The sequence below is a fragment of the Arvicola amphibius genome, chromosome 1 (assembly GCF_903992535.2).
Source record: "Arvicola amphibius chromosome 1, mArvAmp1.2, whole genome shotgun sequence".
NCBI classification, from domain to species: Eukaryota; Metazoa; Chordata; class Mammalia; order Rodentia; family Cricetidae; genus Arvicola; species Arvicola amphibius.
The window spans coordinates 69271667-69290428 of record NC_052047.1 but is presented as its reverse complement, the minus strand read 5'-3'; the positions used below and the strand labels follow the sequence as shown (position 1 = coordinate 69290428).

Below are 18762 nucleotides of genomic sequence, written 5' to 3'. Positions count from 1 at the left end.
AGTTTTGTTTTGTTTTGGGGGTTTTTGTTGTTGTTTGTTTTGAGTTTTCAAGACAGGGTTTCTCTATAGCTTTGGAGCCTGTCCTGGAACTAGCTCTTGTAGACCAGGCCAGCCTCGAACTCAGAGATCTACCTGCCTCTGCCTACTGAGTGCTGAGATTAAAGGCATACACCACCACCACCTGGCAGAATAGGGTTCATTAGATGAGAATCCTGGAATCTGGACTGAGCTTTTAAAGTGCATCATTTACTGGAGCCTGTTGATTATGAGGAAAGCAAAGATCCAGTACCAGGAAAGGTTGTGATACTTTAAGCTTATGTAATATACTGCTGTTAAAACGGCAGATTTTAGTACATAATCTAGTGCCTGATGACTATTACATAGCTATTTTTAAGTGTTATATCATTTGCTCTTTACCTCCTGTTCTGGAGCATTTTCTTGTTTTGAGAGGGTTTATCTGTTTTATTTTTTTAATTAGTTGAGAAACTTGTTCAGGAAATCTGCTAGTAAGATGGGTCTATAATCAGAGAAATAAAAACAGCACTATCTTCTGTCAAGTCCATTTTCATGGGGGTAGAAAGAAGCCTGTTCTCCATGGCAACGGGTTTTTATAGCGTGTTCTGTCTTGCGGTAGGGAATGTGGCATAGTTGGTAGAGTGCTTGCCTAGCATTCATGGATCCCTGTGTTCCCCAGCACCAATAAACTAGGTATGGTGTGTCTGTAGTCCCAAGGCTGGAGACTTGGGGTTGAGGGGTTTAGAAGGATATCTTCTGCTCAACAGCCTAGGCTACATGAGACCCCATATTAAAACACCACCAACAAAAAAGCACACTTTACCTCTCTTGTAGATAAAGTTTGAAAAGAGATGAAGTAATACATTACTAAAACAACAAAAAACAGCTAAAGAAATTGTTCAGCATTTATGAGCACTGGCTGCTCTTCAAGAGTACCAGGGTTCAATTTTCTGACACCCTTGCACAGACAGGCATGCAGGCAAAACACATACATGCATGAATGAATGAGTTTCTAAAAAAAACAGTACTTAAGACTTTAAAATATTTGGGTCAGTGAGATAGCTCAGTGGATAAGGGCACGTGCCACCAAACCTGATGACTAGAATCCATGTAGTAGAAGGAGAGAACCACCAACTCCCAAGATTTGTCTTTTGCTTCCACACATGTGTCATGGTGAGCTCCCATGTGCACACACTTAATTTTTAAAAAAAATGGATGTAATAAAAACAGTAATTTAAACACTCCTTTGTTGCTACTCTTCCTGCAAGGAGGATATAGGATTCAATTTTTGATTCTTTAAAGTAGGCAGTTTATGAGTTGTTTGGTTAGCACTCTTGACGAAAAGGACCTGGAGTCTGATTCTTGAGTCTGATCCGATTCTCTTTGTTGTAGGTTATACCACTCCAACTGCCCCCCAGGCATACAGCCAGCCTGTCCAAGGATATGGCACTGGTGCTTATGACACCACCACTGCTACAGTCACCACAACCCAGGCCTCTTATGCAGCTCAGTCTGCATATGGCACCCAGCCTGCCTACCCAGCCTATGGCCAGCAGCCAGCAGCCACTGCACCTACAAGGTAAGGCAATAGTTGCGTATTCCTCTGATACGTCAGCTTTGGGTATAAAGGAAAGAGTAAATAACTCTGTACACTTAGACTGTCCATGACTTAGTTCCCTCTGATGGCTATTCACATACCCTGGGTATTGACTGTTCTCACAGTCTTTACAGCAGCCAGGGTGCTGGAGCACAGCAAACGGGTATTCTGGTAAAGAAATGGTGCTGTCTGGGGACCAAAAATGAGGACTATCAATTGCCTGGTTTCAGAACTTACTTTAGGGGAAGGAGGAGACTGTTTTACTTTTCTAAACACAAGAAAATTGAGTATGTTTTCCCACATTGTTTAACTACCAATAGAATTATACTTTTGATACTTATCTTTGGTTTATTAACCCTGTAAATTAGTAGCTACTTTTCCTTTAGGAAATGATAGTATAGGATGGGTGGGTTACACGTGAATCAGTAGTAGTATATGATCCAGTTATCAGTAAAGGATATTTCCATGTCTAGAAAGAATTACTGCCTCAGTTGAAGCATAATTTCTTCCATATGTTGTAGTGATTTGGACCAAAAGTCATAGACAAATAAATTCATGGGTACCCAGCTATGTGGTAAATATTAAGAGTCCAATAAAGTTCATACTCCATGGCTGGTTGGTAGATAAGTGGTGTATATTATTACTTAACAGAAGATTTCAGGTCTTTGCTTTAGACAATGCACTTAGGTGGCTTCTGCATACAGTCTTGAAGGAACACTGAATTCTGATTTGAATGAAGACTTTTTAGGGAATAAACAAGAGATCAACTTGTAACCTAGACTTTTTATCTGCTGTAGAGGTAAGACATTAGCTCTGGCAAACACTCGTGAAATTACTTCTAAAATGCACAGTGAGTAATCAGAGCCACTCGTAGTTGATGTCCAATAGACAGCCTGTACAGTAGTTATATATTTAACCGGCTGGTTCCTAGAAGGTCCCATTGCAATTGACTTAGGTATTACAGAATTTTATCAGATGTGCAAAGACCCATGTGATGCTCTCATGCAGTGGTATGTATACCCAAGCCACAGTGGTATATACTACTTGTGTATCAAATGGGTTTTGATAGATCATCGTTTTGTGTCCCACCCCCAAGCTAAGTTTTCTGAGCTGGCTACCTTTAAGAATAGCTAGCTGTCTCTTGATCAACAGTTGTTACCCCTTTCTCACTGGAAAGAGGAACCTTATAACTTTACAGCCCATTTCATCTCAGTGAAGAACCCAGTACTTTTGCATCTAACCTGGTCCACCTGCTGATTTGGGCTTTGCTTGAGATAGTCTTAAGTTAACTCTGCTACTGCCTTGGTGTAAACTACTGGGGCCTTGAGGAATTGGGGGTCCTGGGTTAGTTAATCTGAGCATGGGGTGGGAGATGCATCCCTGCCCGTCTTGTAGAGACTGCTGTGGAAGGTTAAGTGAATTTACAGCAGCCCAAGTTAGAAAGTGTCTTTTCTGATCTGTTTCTAGTAAATAAGTGGCTTAAACCCACAGATACTCAAAATGTATGATGCTGTGACCTTACAAATTAAACTTCAGTTTACATTGTTGTTCAGATTTCTTATTTTCAGAAGTTCACTTTAGAAAAGAAAAGTGTTTTCTTCTTTCCTCCCTCCATTACTTACTCAATATAACATGATGAAAGTCCCTTAGTAACTACTAATACAGAACAAATGGAATGAAGTCCAGCCAGGTGCAGTGGCACACACCTTTAATCCCAGTACTTGGGAGCAGAGGCAGGTGGATCTCTTGAGTTTCAGGACAGCCTGACCTACAGAAAGAAACCTGTATTGAAAAACAGCCCCCCCAAAAAGGTACAAAACAAGTGAAGTACACTGTTCACTTCCAGCAAATAATGATGGACTGACTGATAGTGGGCTTATTTTCTTTTTTCAAACTTGGTCTTTATGTTTCCTATTGCTCACAGAACTGTAGGGTTCTTAAGCTGGGGTTTGGGGGTCATTGAAACTAAGTCTGACTATTTTATTTCTCCTTTTAGACCACAGGATGGTAACAAGCCCGCTGAGACTAGTCAACCTCAATCTAGCACAGGGGGTTATAACCAGCCCAGCCTAGGATATGGACAGAGTAACTACAGTTATCCCCAGGTACCTGGGAGCTACCCCATGCAGCCAGTCACCGCACCTCCATCCTATCCTCCTACCAGGTCAGTCTCTCCTTTGTGGCCAGTAAATAACATAACAAGACAGGTATTTCTTTTCAGGTTGTTAACCGCCTAGCATTGGCTTCCTTGGGTGAGATTTATTTTCTGACTCTCTGATAACTCTTGACTGCATAATAGTTAATGTTCATACCTCAGTTTTGGGTTCCTATAGTGGTGTCTGGGATCTGTCTTAATAACTATTCTCTAAAAACTGACCAAAAACTTATTTTTGCTCTTGCAATTAACTTAGAAGTGTGAAAAACAAATGTTTTGAAATGATCTTCATAGAACCATAGAAACTGTCTTCTCAAATGCAGTCACCATGGATAAAGTAGGGACAAGCCTTCCCTCCCCAGCACTCATTGCAGTGCTGGGGAGAGAATCCAGGGTCTTGTTCATTGCTACCTTGAACTACTCCAGCTCAAACTCTGTTATCCTTCATATTCTGTATTAAATTAACCACCATAACTACACTGTCCAATTTTGGTTTCTTTAAAATAAGGAAAACTCGAAGTTTTCTGACCTATGTCTCATTTGAAGTAAGCATCAGATGAATTGTCAGAATTGAGTCTTTAAAGGTTAATTTGCTAAAAAATAGTTCCTGATCATCTATTTCATAGGTTAACACATTGAATACAACAAGGACCAGAAGTGAGCAGGTGTTCTGGTTATTAAGATTTATTTATTATGTATACAGTGTTCTGCCCTATGAGGGCACCAGATTTTGTTACATACAGATGGTGTAAGCCACCATGTGGTTTGCTGGGAATTGAACTTAGGACCTCTGAAAGAGCAACCAGTTCTCTGAAACTCTGAGCCATCTCTTCCGTCAGTCCAATGGGCAGGGTTTATAACTCTTCTTGGAAAGGAGGCCCATATCTGTCATATTAAAGACAGTTGCTCTGGAAAGTTGAACTGATGAGGGTAGACGTGCATTTTAACAGCTATGGAAAGGTGTAACAAATGCACGTATTAATGTTTCGTTGAGCTTTGGGTTTTTTGTTTTTCTTTTTTTCTGTCTAGACAGCATTTCTCTGTGTTGCCTTGGCTTTTCAGGAATTTGCTCTATAGATCAGGCTGGCCTCAAACTCAGAGATCTGCCTGTCTTCCAAGTGCTAGAATTAAAGGCATATCACTAAGTCTGGCTTTGGAGAGTCTTTTAAGGGTTTGGTTTGGGGTTAGGGTGTGTGTGTGTGTGTGTGTGTGTGTGTGTGTGTATTTTGGTTGGTTGGTTGGTTGGTTGGTTGGTTGGTTGGTTGGTTGGTTGGTTGGTTGGTTTGGCGTTTCTGTGAGTAGCTCTAGCTATCCTGGAATTGGCTCTGTACATCAGGCTGGTCTCATTCAGAAATCCTTCTGCCTCTGCCTCCAAAGTTCTGGAACAGGTTTGTGCCCCCACTGCCCAGCTAAGTTTTATTTTTTAATAGTATGTATAGATACATAGATTACTTGCTGGGTAGTTTCACAGAGACCTAGCACCTTTGATACAACAACCTAAGGTTTATTCCTAGACTTCTAAGGATGTTTAAAAGATTGAAACTATAACAAAGCAATTTTGAGTTTGAAGGAAAAAACTGGCATTTTTAGGAGTAGCATACACACATGTTCACACTGTGCCATAAAAACCGTGACTCAGAACATCATAGTCACCACTCAGCTTATTAGATGACTGGAGTAGAACTCTTGCCTAGTGTCTGAGGCTCTAGTTCGGAGCCTTGGTGCTACAGAAAGAGAGGAAGGCATTCTTGGAACTGAATACCTCACTTGAGTCTTTGTACTTACTTTTAGTGTCATTTTTCACTGCATTAGTTGTTTCTAAGGACACATACACATATTCTGCCCGTCTGAACTACTGGATTTGCCTTAAATGTAGTTCAGAATAAATATTGTTTTAAATGGGAGCTCTAAACTGCAGCTCAGAGTACACATGAGTTGTTTTGATTTTCTCTCTTCCATTTAAAGCTTTGTTATAAATACAAAAAAGTGTTGCCTTGGCCAGATACAGTGAAGCATACCAGCATTCATGAAGTTAAGGCAGAAACGTTGTGTGTAGGTGGAAGAATAGCCTGGGCTACACATATCGTGAGACTCATAACAATGAAAAAAGTAACTATTAGGATACCCATGAATGTCTTGTATTTGGGGTCTTGGAAAATAACATGCCTTTTTTTTCCTTCCTGAAAACTTTTTTTTCCCCTTTCTTTCAGCTACTCCTCTTCACAGCCAACAAGTTACGATCAGAGCAGTTACTCTCAGCAGAATACCTATGGGCAACCGAGCAGCTATGGACAGCAGAGTAGCTATGGTCAACAAAGCAGCTATGGGCAGCAGCCTCCCACTAGTTACCCCCCTCAGACTGGATCCTACAGCCAGGCTCCAAGTCAATATAGCCAACAGAGCAGCAGCTACGGGCAGCAGAGTGAGTTGCTAAGAGAGAGAAATAAGTATGAATGTTTGTGCTTAGAGTTTCTGAAAATGGGGACTGTTTGTTACCACTGTTTGCTTCTGGGGTCAAGGGTATGAGTGTGAGGCATAACACACACTGGAGAATAGTCTGGGTGCCCCAGTAGGATTCGGTCAGCAGGGTGGGCTGTCTCAGCAAGTAGGGCTGGCATTCTTTAGGACCTGCCCCGAATCATTAAGCGTGGAAAGGTAGCTGTAGAGGGCTACTGGGATTTCTGATAGCCAAGTAAAAACTGTGTGTTTTGATTTTTGTGTGAATCCCTATAGCAGAGGAACAGAGTCCTTACTGTAGTTCGGAGGAATTTTTAAAACTTTAGGATATGATTGGGGTGGAACTGACTTTTGTTTTCTGCTGGGGGTTAAGCCCAGGGTCTTAAAAACAAGTTCTACCATGGAGTCCCTGTGCTTATACTTATATTTGGAGAAGTAACTAAGACCCAAAATTATCTTTATTAACTATTTAATTTCTGCCTCACTTGTTGCTTTTTTTAGGGGACAGGGTTTTTCTGGGTGGCCCTTGCTGTCCTTTTTATTTCATCTGTGCTTTTTTGACTGGAATGACTTAAGGCTCCTTGCTGTATAACTCAGAGCCCTAGAAAACCCGGCTCTACTTTTGTTTCTGGAGGGTAGTGTAAAGAAACTGCTTTTGGAGACCCAAACCTGTGAATGTGTTTTTTTTTTCCAAGACACCTTTTCCCTTTGGAAGTAGTTTGTTATAGCCTGGCTGTACAAGAATGTGTTAGCCTTCTTGAGTCAATAGTTCTTTAAGGGAGCCTTCTGGTAGAAGTACTTCCAGTGTAGTATATATACAGTTGCTTACAATTGAGGGGGTCATGATTCCAAGAGAAAGGATGTCAGGCAGTGGTATAAATGTCCGTGGCTTACAGATGTGACTCTTTTCCTCAGGTTCATTCCGACAGGACCACCCCAGTAGCATGGGTGTTTATGGGCAGGAGTCTGGAGGATTTTCCGGACCAGGAGAGAACCGGAGCATGAGTGGCCCTGATAACCGGGGCAGGGGAAGAGGGGGATTTGATCGTGGAGGCATGAGCAGAGGTGGGCGGGGAGGAGGACGCGGTGGAATGGGGTAAGAGCAAACCTTTTCTCCTTTTACCTAATTTTGCTTCATCCATAGGATTTTCAATGGGAAGAAGGGACTGAAAGACATAAGAAATTTATTCCACATTTCCATGGACAATCTGTTGAGGTCAAGCTATCTTCTAAAACATGGAAATGTCATTTAAGTGGCAGTTTGCTTTTTTTTCCCTGCCAGTAACCTTTGTTGGGTTGGGGTGAACAAATAATGGCTTTGAAACTAGAGCTTTCAGTCCCCTTCATGGTGTTGAGAGGTGAGAACCTCTTTGGGTAATAGATTTGGGATGGAACACACACAACCATCTAACAACCTAGGTTTTAACTAGTGAACTTTGAACGGTTGTCTTAAAATACCTGGTGTATGTACTGCAGAAAAAGGATGCAGCTGTTTTCCAGTGTTTGTACCCAGAATTGTTGAACATGATGAAGACTGGCCCCGTAACTTTTAAACCATGGCCTGAGTTGGAGCACAGAACAATCTAATAACTTTTTTACAGAGTAATGTATATGAGTGTAGCATCACTCCCTATTGGAGATTTTAAAAGTCTAAATTGGTTTGACCATTGAGATTGATGCCACAATCTGGTTTAGAAAACTGTTTAGATCAGTAACGTGACCCTGCTGCCTCTGCCTTCCCTTCCCTCCCTCCTTCCATCCCTCATTCCTTTCTGGTGTCTATACTTTGATGAAGGTGAGGTATGATGTTGGTGGTTAACATAATCCAGATTTAGTTATGTGTGTGTTCTGTCCCTATATAAACTAGTAAAAAAGTTATGCAGAATGTTGTAGTGAGTATAAATTTGATTGGGGTAACTTCAAAGAAAAGCTAGCAATTCTTTTTTATAGAAACAAACTTCAAAACGATTAATTTGACCTATTCACATACTAACAAATTTCTATACTGCTGAAAGATAGTTAATGCTTTGTTTATTCTGCATAACTTTAATAAAGTCTTAAGTGAAATCTTTATTGGAAAAAGCTATTTCATAACATGCAAATTTTTATGAATAATTTGACAAAGTAAAAATTGGTCTTCTGATTTGGATATCATTCCATTATAAAGGTTTCACGTCTTTATGGATGTTTTAAAATAGACATAGACACTTGAAATTACTATCATCACGTCTCAAATCACCTAGAATTCTTAGTATTTTTCAATTGCAAAAGCAATTTGAAGTTTATTCATCTTAATACTCCAGAAGTAATGATTCTACTGACTTTGTTAGACTACTATTAGAGGGGCCCATCTTTCTGGATGAGAAGTCTCTCCTGGAGCCATAGAAGAGACCATGGCCTACCCCATAGGTTTTTAACAGACTGTGAAGCAGTCTGTTGGATCCTGTGAGGACAGGACACGGGGCAGTTCCCTTTCCCCTTTTTTATTGTGGTGTGGTGATGGTTTTCAGTGTCTGCTCCAGGTAAGGCGCTCAATGTTGTTAACATGCCCTTTTTCATTGCCTCAGTATTTTGATATTTTCATTGGCTGTTAAACGTGGAAACTTTTTAACATGCTTTGTCGCATTTATATGCTACAGGTTACAAAGTGAGAGCCTTGTATACACTTCAATACTTAAAAAGTACCCGTACTCAGTACTCAGCCGGCAGCATAATGAAAAGTGGGACTAGACACGGTGTCCATATGGAGAGGAAAAATATACATAGAATATTTTAAACAAAATGTATTCATTGTATAAATGGAATCCTTCTGTAACTTTGGTAACTGCATACTTGTTGTTTGGTAATGAACCAGAGGAGGTATAATACTCTAGAATTGTGTAACATTAAAGTGTAAACTTTGTGTTTGAAGAGAGAGAACATTTTATGGTGTGTACTTTTAAAAAAGAAGCAAAGCTGCATGCAACAGCTTGAAATTAATTGTATATTTAGGTATTAAAGGTGCAATACTGGTTAAGAAAACGTCAGGTCTTCCCACTGGGGAGCTACCTTTTTTAACCCAAGAAAATATTGCCTTCTCCTCTCCCCAAGAAACCGACAACTCATCTTCCCTCTCCTCTCTGTATTATAGTGTATATATTGCCATAGTCTTCTTAACTGGTATGTCTATAAAGTTGCACCCCCAGTCCGCTGAGCCTTGGTATTTGTTGTAAATTCTCCTTTCACAGTAACTGTTGAATCCATTAGGGCCCTGGACTGTATGGCTTTATGCTGAAGATTGGCTGGATGCGTCCTCTGATGTGTGTGTAGACATTTACTGTGGTTGTCTCCTGCTCTATTATACTGTTACTTGTTAGGAAGCCAGGGCCTCATTTGGCTCTCCCTTGGGAGAGGTTGAGGGTGCACCTTTATGAACTTGGAAAGGTTCATCACAACAATTGTCTCCGGCTTCACAGTTCTACACCAAGCTCCCTGGTGTTTCAGCTGATGGGGTGGGTGTTTGGGTCTAGGGGTTTTTTTTTCCTTCCTTAATTTGCCAAGTATTGCACTATTAATACCAGCCCCTGACATGAAAGAAACCAGCCACACTGGTGTGTCCAATCAAACAAGCAAGGTTGTATATTAAGGAAATTTGAGCGAGCTGCCCTGAAGAAAGGCATAGTGACAAGATGAGAGAGATGCATTGTTTGGAGATGTGTTTAGCCAGTGCCCTTCTTCCCCACGAGCCCCCGCAAGGCTCAGAGCGGTACTGGCTTTTAAAGGGAAAGGCCTTCATTTCTTCGTTTATCCCCCCAGCAGCGCTGGAGAGCGAGGTGGCTTCAATAAGCCTGGTGGTAAGTTTTTGAGTATTACCATGGATAGTGTTTAAAAAAAAATACAGTCAGTTTTTAGAAAACTATAATTTTTACTAGTTTCATAAGTGGTTTAAAAATGATCTATACAAAAGAGACTAATGGGTACTGCCGGCATTGTCTTAGGGGTTATAAGGTTAACCTATGGTTACAAAACAAAGGGTAACTTGAAGTATTGAGCAACTGCTTCTATAATATGGGGGAGAGTACAGCTTTAATTTGGTTTATGTGGAGGAAAGGTTTTGGCTTTAATTTAACACTAATTTGGCACATAAAGCATTAAGAGTGTATTTGGTTAATGGTTTAGAAACAAACGAGCAAAGGAAAAAGAAACCCTAGCAAACTTCACAAACGCTAAAGGGGCACTGCTCCATTTTAGCAGTGCGGGTCATTTTGAATTAATGAGTCCCCCATCAAATGGTGGTGTAGTAGATAGCTGTGTGTGTTTGTAAGATTTGTAGCTTGCAAGGCTTGCACTAATAATATCTTATATGATCTTTTCCTGGTTGGCAGGACCCATGGATGAAGGACCAGATCTTGATCTAGGTAACTTTGAATTCTTGAACTTTGTGCTCTTTTGAGTAAATGCCATAGAAATAAGAGTTCAGCAACCTTCCCCCCCCAAAAAAAAAGAGAGAGAGAGAGAGAGAGCATTCAGCAGCCTAGTAGACTGGTGCTGTTCTTGGCAAAGACAATTTGGGGCTTCCTTTTACGGTTGTTTTAAAATAACCAAAAAAATTCCATCTTACTATCAGTTATGATTGGTAGTTCTCTTTTGTTATGAATATTGTTTGATAATAATGTTCAATTGCTTAAGAAGTCCCTATTCTTAGCGCCTGATGGGGTGAGGTTGAAGAAAGAATTAGCCGTTTGAGGCCAGCTTATCTCTTCCCCAAAAAAAGAAGAAGCCACCATTAATAGGACGGACAGTAATTCTATTTTATTTTCTCTGGAAGGCCTTCCTATAGATCCTGATGAAGATTCTGACAACAGTGCAATTTATGTGCAAGGTTTAAATGACAATGTGACTCTGGATGATCTGGCAGACTTCTTTAAGCAGTGTGGGGTTGTCAAGGTAAGTGGCCAGTGATCAAGTGATCCAGCAGAAATTGAACCAACAAGACATGTTTGAAATACCAAAGCCATGCCAAGAATTGTTGAAGTTCCCTGATTCTTTTGTCGATAGATAGGCACCTTGTAGTTTACTCCTTAAAACACTGTGTGGTGCAAGACCCTGTGTTAAGACCTGAGATCCCAGTGATGAAACACTCGACTAATGTACATAATATAGTGCACAAGGCCCTTAAGTCTACAGAGATAAATAGCTTCTCCTGTTAGCTGGAGGGGGGGAGGTGAGTGTTGTTATCATTGTCTTTTTTTTGTTTTTTTCCGGAACAAGTTTTCTTGTATTACAGGATAGCCTGATCTTTCTGCCTCCACCTTCCAAGCCAGTTTTTATAGATGAAAAATGCTAAGCAGCTGTTGGTTCTTTTACTAAATCTGCTGTTTTGTTGTTTGTTTTTTAATTTAAAGATAAACTTGTTTTCTGTTGAGGAACAAAAAGTAAAGATAGGTTTTTCTAAATATTCCCTGAATAGTTAATTACTTGGGGACATGGTTTTAAAATAGTAATTGTTCAAATGCTTATACAAACACTAGGAATAAATTGTGTGATGCCTAGAGGCATTTAAATGCTTACAGATTTATTTTTCAATAAGAGTTGAAGGTTTGCTAGGATGTCTGAGTTCAAGGCTCAGACAACCCAGTCTCAGAGGGAATTTAATGACAACAACAAAACAAACAATTAGAATTTTATGAATTTTGATTTTGTTTTAAGGCAGAGTCTCACTATGAAGCTCCAGCTGGCCTGGAACTCAGAGTGCCACATGCTTCTGCCTTCCTAGTACTGGGATTAAAGGTGTGTACCACACACCTGATTTAGATATATTCTCTAATTACTTGGCATATAACAATTGAGTTCATCTTTAGACTTAAATTTTATTTTCATCTCTAAAATATGTAGTTTCAATAATGTTTTATTTCACATTCCTATTAAGCAGCCAAATTCTGAAAATACAATACACTAGTAAATTAGGGCAAGTGTGGTAATCCCTCTTGGGGTGTGTGTCCCAATCCCCTCCCCACCCACCCCCCCACACACACACACAAACACAACATGGTCTCTCTGTGTAACAGCCCTGGCCATCCTGGAACTTACTCTGAAGACTAGGCAGGCTGGCCTCAAACTCAGAGATCTGCCTGCTTCTGCCTCCTGAGTGCTGGGATTAAATGTGTGAGGCAGCACTGCCTAGCTATGGTGACATACCTTTAATCCCAGCTCTCTGGAGGCAAAGACAGGTAGATTTCTATGAGTTCAAGACCAGCCTGTTCTGCATAGTGAGACCCTATCTCAAAAACAGCAGCAGCAGCCGGGAGGTGGTGGCGCACGCCTTTAATCCCAGCACTCGGGAGGCAGAGGCAGGCGGATCTCTGTGAGTTCGAGACCAGCCTGGTCTACAAGAGCTAGTTCCAGGACAGACTCTAAAGCTGCAGAGAAACCCTGTCTCAAAAAACAAAAAATAAATAAATAAATAAATAAATAACAGCAGCAAAAAGATTGACTTATTATTTTATGAGTGTTTTGTCTGTGTGTGCACTGTGTGCATGTCTGGTACTCTCAGAGGAAAGAAGAAAGGGAACATATCCCTGGAACTGGAATTATAGCTGTGAGCTGCAACATGGGTGCTGGGAATTGAACCCAAATGCTCTAAAAGAGCAGCCAGTGCTCTTAACTAATAAACCAACTCTAGCCCTGTATAGATTGAGTGCTAATCCTTGTCTGTTGGAAGTCTTTATCTTGTTCATGTATTTATATTCTTTTGGTGACTAGAAGTTCTTCATAGGTTGCTTTGATTTTTGTTGTTGTCATCGTTGGTTTGTTTTTGGGGAGGGTGTTGTTTGTTTGTTTTTCAAGACAAGGTTTCTCTGTGTAATAGTCCTAATTGCCCTGGAACTAGCTTTTGTAGATCAGGCTGGCATGGAACTCAGAGAGATCCACCTGCCTTTGCCTCCTGAGTGCTGGGAATAAAGGCGTTTACCACCACTGCCTGACACCATGGCTTGTTTTTTATTTTAAAGATGGATGACATGAAGCTGGCCATGTAAACCAGGCTGATAATCCCAGAGCTAGGATTAAAAGCACATTGCTACAACACCAGGCTGGACTAGAAGTTCTTGGTTTAAATATTGTTAGCTATCAGATCTGCTCTTTGTTGACTTCTTTTCCTTTTTCCTGTTCACAGGCCTGTTGTGACATCTTACTGAAAGGTTTACCCATATGTAACTATTGGCTGACTGGTACACTTGGTTGATTTGTCCAACAGCTTTGTTCTGAGTCTCCATAGCCAGGAAAATAGGTTCTTTTGTCTTTTCTGTCTTTACAGTTAAGATCCATATGTTTGTGTAAATGTGAGAGTATATATACACGGTCCACAGAATATCTCTAGAGGTCAGAGGTCAGTTCGAGAGTCATGTCTCTCCTTCCCCTTTGTGGGATCCAGGGATTGGGACATGTGTCAGTTGTCTGATCAGCCCTCTTTGCACAGTCGCTACCCAGTCTGCAGTACAGGTTTAACCCCATCTATAACGTCTCGAGTGTTTGTCTCTGTATTGAATGCATGTAGATGCGCCCAAGAAGGCTAGAAGAGGGTGTCTTTGAAACTGGAGCTACCAGCAGTTGCAAAGTCTGGCATCAGTACTGTAAATTGAACACAGGTCCTTTGCAAGAATACCCCATGTTCTCTATGTTTATGCATACACAGACATTCATCATATGCTGTTATATTTTCTGTTGTCCTATCCACTCTGGGCAAAAATGAAAGTCCAAATTCTGTGCTTATATTTTATGTTTGAGATGTTGATTATTAGCCAGGTGTGACATATGCTTCTAACCCCAGCACTCCAGAGGCAGGGGGCAGGCCGGTCTCTGAGTTGACGCCAGCCATGGCTTCACAGGCAGATCCTGGGTGGCAGGGGGTCTGTTGATTACTTCTGTTTGGTTTATTGCATTTAAAAGTGCATCTCAATGTGTATATGGAGATGAAAGGATGACTTGTAAATCAGTGAGTTCTCCACCATGTTAGAGATCAACTCAGGTTGACTTGGCAACATGCACCTTTACCTGCTGAGCCAGCTTGTCAAGTCTCTTTGTGTGTGGTTGGTTGGTTGGTTGGTTGGTTGGTTGGTTGGTTGGTTGGTTGGTTGGTTGGTTGGTTGGTTGGTTGGTTGGTTGGTTTTTCAAGACAGGGTTTTTCTGTGTAACCATCCTAGCTGTCCTGAAACTCTCTCTGTAGACCAGGCTGGCCTTGAACTCAAACTCGCAGAGATCTGCCTGCCTCTGCCTCCTGAGTACTGGGATTAAAAGTATACTCTAGCACCACCCAGCCAGCTGTTTGGGACGGGGCTGTATAGAGACAGACTGATATATACATATATGTGTAGTGTACATATAGTTCTAGTATTAATTGGGTTAATAATTCTGGTTAAGTCAGTAATTTGTCATCGGTTTTGTTACAATAAAGATTGTGGAACTAGAGAGATTGCTTAGGAGTCAAGAGCACTGGTTCCTTTTCCAGAGGTCCTAGGTTCAGTTCTCAGTACCCACATGACAGCTCACAGTTGTCTGTAACTCCAGTCTCAAGGGATCCGGCACATAAATAGTGTGCTGACATTCACAGGTAGAATGCTCATTCATTTGGGGCTTGGTAGATGGATGACTTAACAGTTAAAGAGCATTTGCTGTCCTTCCCAAGTCCCAACACTCAACCCTCTGTAACTGCAGTTCCAGGGGATCTGACATCCTCTTCTGGATTCTGTGATTATTTGCACACATGAGGTACACATGTATACATGCAGGCATTCTGGGTTATAAAATCTTTTTAAAATGACATTTCGTTTATATGACTATTTTGTTGTAATATTTCTTGTGTTCTTTAAAAATGGTATTGGTTGCCAGGCAGTGGTAGCACACACCTTTAATCTTGGGAGGCCAGCCTGGTCTACAGAGCAGTCCCAGGACTGCCAGGGATAGACAGAGAAACCCTGTCACAAAAACAAAAAATGGTATTGACTGACACGTGTATAATTTTAGGATTTTTGAGATAGTGTCCCACTCCCTGTAGCCCAGTCTTACCTGGAACCAGTGATCATCCTTCTGTCTCACCCTTCTGAGTGCTGAGATTATAGGCATGAGCAACTATCCCCAGTTTGCATCTTGAATAAGTAATGAAGATCACTGCTGCTTTGCCAGGTTCAGTTCCCAGCACGCACATGGTGAGCCACGACCATGACTTAAGTTCCAGGGGATCTGACACCCTATGCTGGCCTTTGAAGGCTCACACATACATATAATTTTTTTTTTAAGTGTTAATACTGTCAAAGATGGATCAATGAGGTAAAAATGCTTGGTCAGGCAGTGACAGCACATGCCTTTAATCCCACCAGGGCTACACAGAAAAACCCTGTCTAGAAAAATATCCACCACCACCCCCCAAAAAAAGACAGAAATGCTTGCCACCAATTTATGTGTGTGAATGTTTGGCTTGTTTTCTTTTGTTTTGGTACAGGGTTAATCTGTGTAGTCCTGGCTGTCCAGGATCTCAATCTATAGACCAGGCTGGCCTTGAATTACAGAGATCCACCTGTCTTTGTCTCCCGAGTGCTAGAATTAAAGGAGTACACCGCCACCGCCCTGTAACTATGAACTTCTTTAAGGTTCAGGTGGTATAGTCACATCCTAATTATTTTATCTGTAGATGAACAAGAGAACTGGGCAACCCATGATCCACATCTACTTGGATAAGGAAACAGGAAAGCCTAAAGGTGATGCCACAGTGTCCTATGAAGATCCGCCAACTGCCAAGGCTGCTGTGGAATGGTTTGATGGTATGATGTGCTCCTTGTTGCTCTGAATTCTGCTCACTCCGGCATATTTAGGAACTTAGAGCAGTTGTGTGTGTGACCTTCCGAGAGAGCATGTACTATATTGGAAACCATTAAAATAGAGTCTAGATGCAGAATCATGTACTTAACCTTTTCTGGACCACAGTATAGGAGGAGGGAGGAATTTAAGAGCTGAAACACTAAGATAGTCTACTACAGAAGTTGTTCATCATGTTCCTCTTTGATTGTTAAAGCACACAGACACTGGCCCTGGGTCAGAATATCCCTTTAATGTGTGTTTTATTGCAAAGCTGCCTTGCTCAAGCTCACCTAATGTGTATAGACCCTGGGTTCAGTTTCTAGCGCCATGAGAGAGACATACACAGGAGGGAAAATGTCTTTGCCAATGTACATTGATTGTTTCAAGGCCAACAGCCACCACCAAGTTCTGATAATTAGGCTAGGGCAGTTGCATCTTTGGGTCAGGGAATCATCAAGACTGGGTTTCTCAGTGTAGACTAGGCTGGCCTTGAACTCAGATCCTTCTGCCTCCCGAGTGCTGAGTTTTATTTCTAGGCCTTTGATGTCTTTTAAGTAACGTTTTCATTGTGTGGACAAGCTGGTTTCAAATGTGGCAGTCTCTACCATATGCTAGGATTACAGGAGTATGCCACATACCTTGCTTAAATAAATATCCTTTTTTTTTTTTTTCTTTTTTTTATTTTGGTTTTTCGAGACAGTGTTTCTCTGCAGCTTTGGAGCCTGTCCTGGAACTAGCTCTTGTAGACCAGGCTGGCCTCGAACTCACAGAGATCCGCCTGCCTCTGCCTCCCGAGTGCTGGGATTAAAGGCGTGCGCCACCACCGCCCGGCTTAAATAAATATCTTTAACAGTCTTTGTTCTCTCTACTTTTTTTTTTTTTTTTTTTTTGCGCCCCTGGCTTGTCAACTAGTCCAGGCTGGCCAAAACTCCACATGTGGCTATTGATGACTTGTGCTTCCTGATCTTCCAAGCCTACTCTACTTCCAAATATTGAAATTATAGGCATTAGCTAGCTGGCTACCATGCCCAGTCTTATACAGAGCTAGGGATTAAACCCAAACCTTTGTACATGTTAAACAAGCCCTACCAACTGTGATATATCTCCAATCATACCATGAAAGATCCTAGAGATTTGAGAGGGCAGGTTTTTATGCTTCAGAAGGTAGACAAATTCAGTAAGGGGGAATTTGTTGGAAAGTGTCTGCTTGAAGAGAGAGTTCAAATGTGAGGATCACTGATGTTCTGTTATCTTTTTCCAGGAAAAGACTTTCAAGGAAGCAAACTTAAAGTTTCTCTTGCCCGAAAGAAGCCTCCGATGAACAGCATGCGAGGTGGCATGCCACCTCGTGAGGGCAGAGGGATGCCACCACCACTTCGTGGAGGTATTAATTGGGCACTTTTAGCTACTTTTGTGTTACTTTTTAAACAGGGTTGATTTGGGGGTTTTTTTCCCAGTAATTTTTGCCCTTGAGAAACTTAATAGAGCAGTAAATTAAGAAAAGAGTGTGTAAAGTTGATACTAGACCATTGAGCCAACATTGCTTGTTTGTACTACTGGGTTAACTGGCTAGAGGGGGTGGAAGTTCCTTCCAGCGAACCTCTGCCTGGATGTCATTTTCATTATATGAAAATGCCATAGTTGGAGGCTACATGGAATTACACAGAATAGCATTCATGGCCAGCACTCTGGGCCTGGTGGAAGAATTTCCTGTAGCAAAGTTGGAATGAAGAGGTGATTGACTATTGTTGCAGGTCCTGGTGGCCCAGGAGGTCCTGGAGGGCCCATGGGTCGCATGGGAGGCCGTGGAGGAGACAGAGGAGGCTTCCCCCCACGAGGACCCCGGGGCTCCCGAGGGAACCCCTCTGGAGGAGGAAATGTCCAGCACCGAGCCGGAGATTGGCAGTGTCCCAATCCGTATGTACCTCCCCCTGCAGACTGAGAGCCTGCTAGTGGTGTTACCCCATTCCCACTCGGGCAGTACTGTTGTGGGTAGGAATCTGATTGAGCTGCTGGGGTGCATTGCTGCCTAAGACTGTGCAGACCTAGTGTTTCGTGCCTGGATTCCATGATTGTGGATAGATTGTAGTGTGGCTCTCTCCACTTCCCTCTGTTTTATTGGTGATTTCTGCTGTGTGCAACTTTATGCAGGGGCTGTGGAAACCAGAACTTCGCCTGGAGAACAGAATGCAACCAGTGTAAGGCCCCCAAGCCTGAGGGCTTCCTCCCGCCACCCTTCCCACCTCCGGGTAGGTAGAGGTTTCCTGGAGCCCCTGAGCTTCCTGGTGATTGAGTAGTGTCTGCTCTAGGAGAAGGATTAGCAGATCCACCACTGTGTCCTCAGAGCCTCAGCCTCTACTCCTCTGACTGACTCTCCTGCCACTATTCCTGCCTTAGGTGGTGATCGTGGCCGAGGAGGCCCTGGTGGTATGCGGGGAGGAAGAGGTGGACTTATGGACCGTGGTGGTCCTGGAGGAATGTTCAGAGGTGGCAGAGGTGGAGACAGAGGTGGCTTCCGAGGTGGCCGTGGCATGGACCGAGGTGGCTTTGGTGGAGGAAGACGAGGTGGTCCTGGGGGTCCTCCTGGACCGTTGATGGAACAGATGGGAGGAAGAAGAGGCGGACGTGGAGGACCTGGGAAAATGGATAAGTATGTGGTGGGGAGAGCGCTGCCCTTGCCAACCTCTGCTGCAGTGAGTCTCCTGGA

The 18762-nt window shown here is 42.2% G+C and overlaps 1 protein-coding gene across 2 annotated transcripts in view; it reads left to right on the top strand.

Moving 5' to 3' along the window:
- Positions 1 to 18762, top strand: part of Ewsr1 (EWS RNA binding protein 1) — a 30374-nt gene that overhangs the window by 11163 nt on the left and 449 nt on the right. Inside the window, exons 5-16 of one of the 2 annotated variants that reach the window (XM_038336257.2) lie at positions 1408 to 1594; positions 3609 to 3776; positions 5978 to 6189; positions 7140 to 7320; positions 10020 to 10057; positions 10589 to 10621; positions 11032 to 11150; positions 15889 to 16018; positions 17317 to 17439; positions 17810 to 17972; positions 18207 to 18304; positions 18453 to 18705. In XM_038336257.2, coding sequence (XP_038192185.1) covers positions 1408 to 1594; positions 3609 to 3776; positions 5978 to 6189; positions 7140 to 7320; positions 10020 to 10057; positions 10589 to 10621; positions 11032 to 11150; positions 15889 to 16018; positions 17317 to 17439; positions 17810 to 17972; positions 18207 to 18304; positions 18453 to 18705 — 1705 coding nt within the window. The remainder of the gene's footprint in view (positions 1 to 1407; positions 1595 to 3608; positions 3777 to 5977; positions 6190 to 7139; positions 7321 to 10019; positions 10058 to 10588; positions 10622 to 11031; positions 11151 to 15888; positions 16019 to 17316; positions 17440 to 17809; positions 17973 to 18206; positions 18305 to 18452; positions 18706 to 18762) is intronic. The other variant, XM_038336340.2, reaches the window with a different exon arrangement.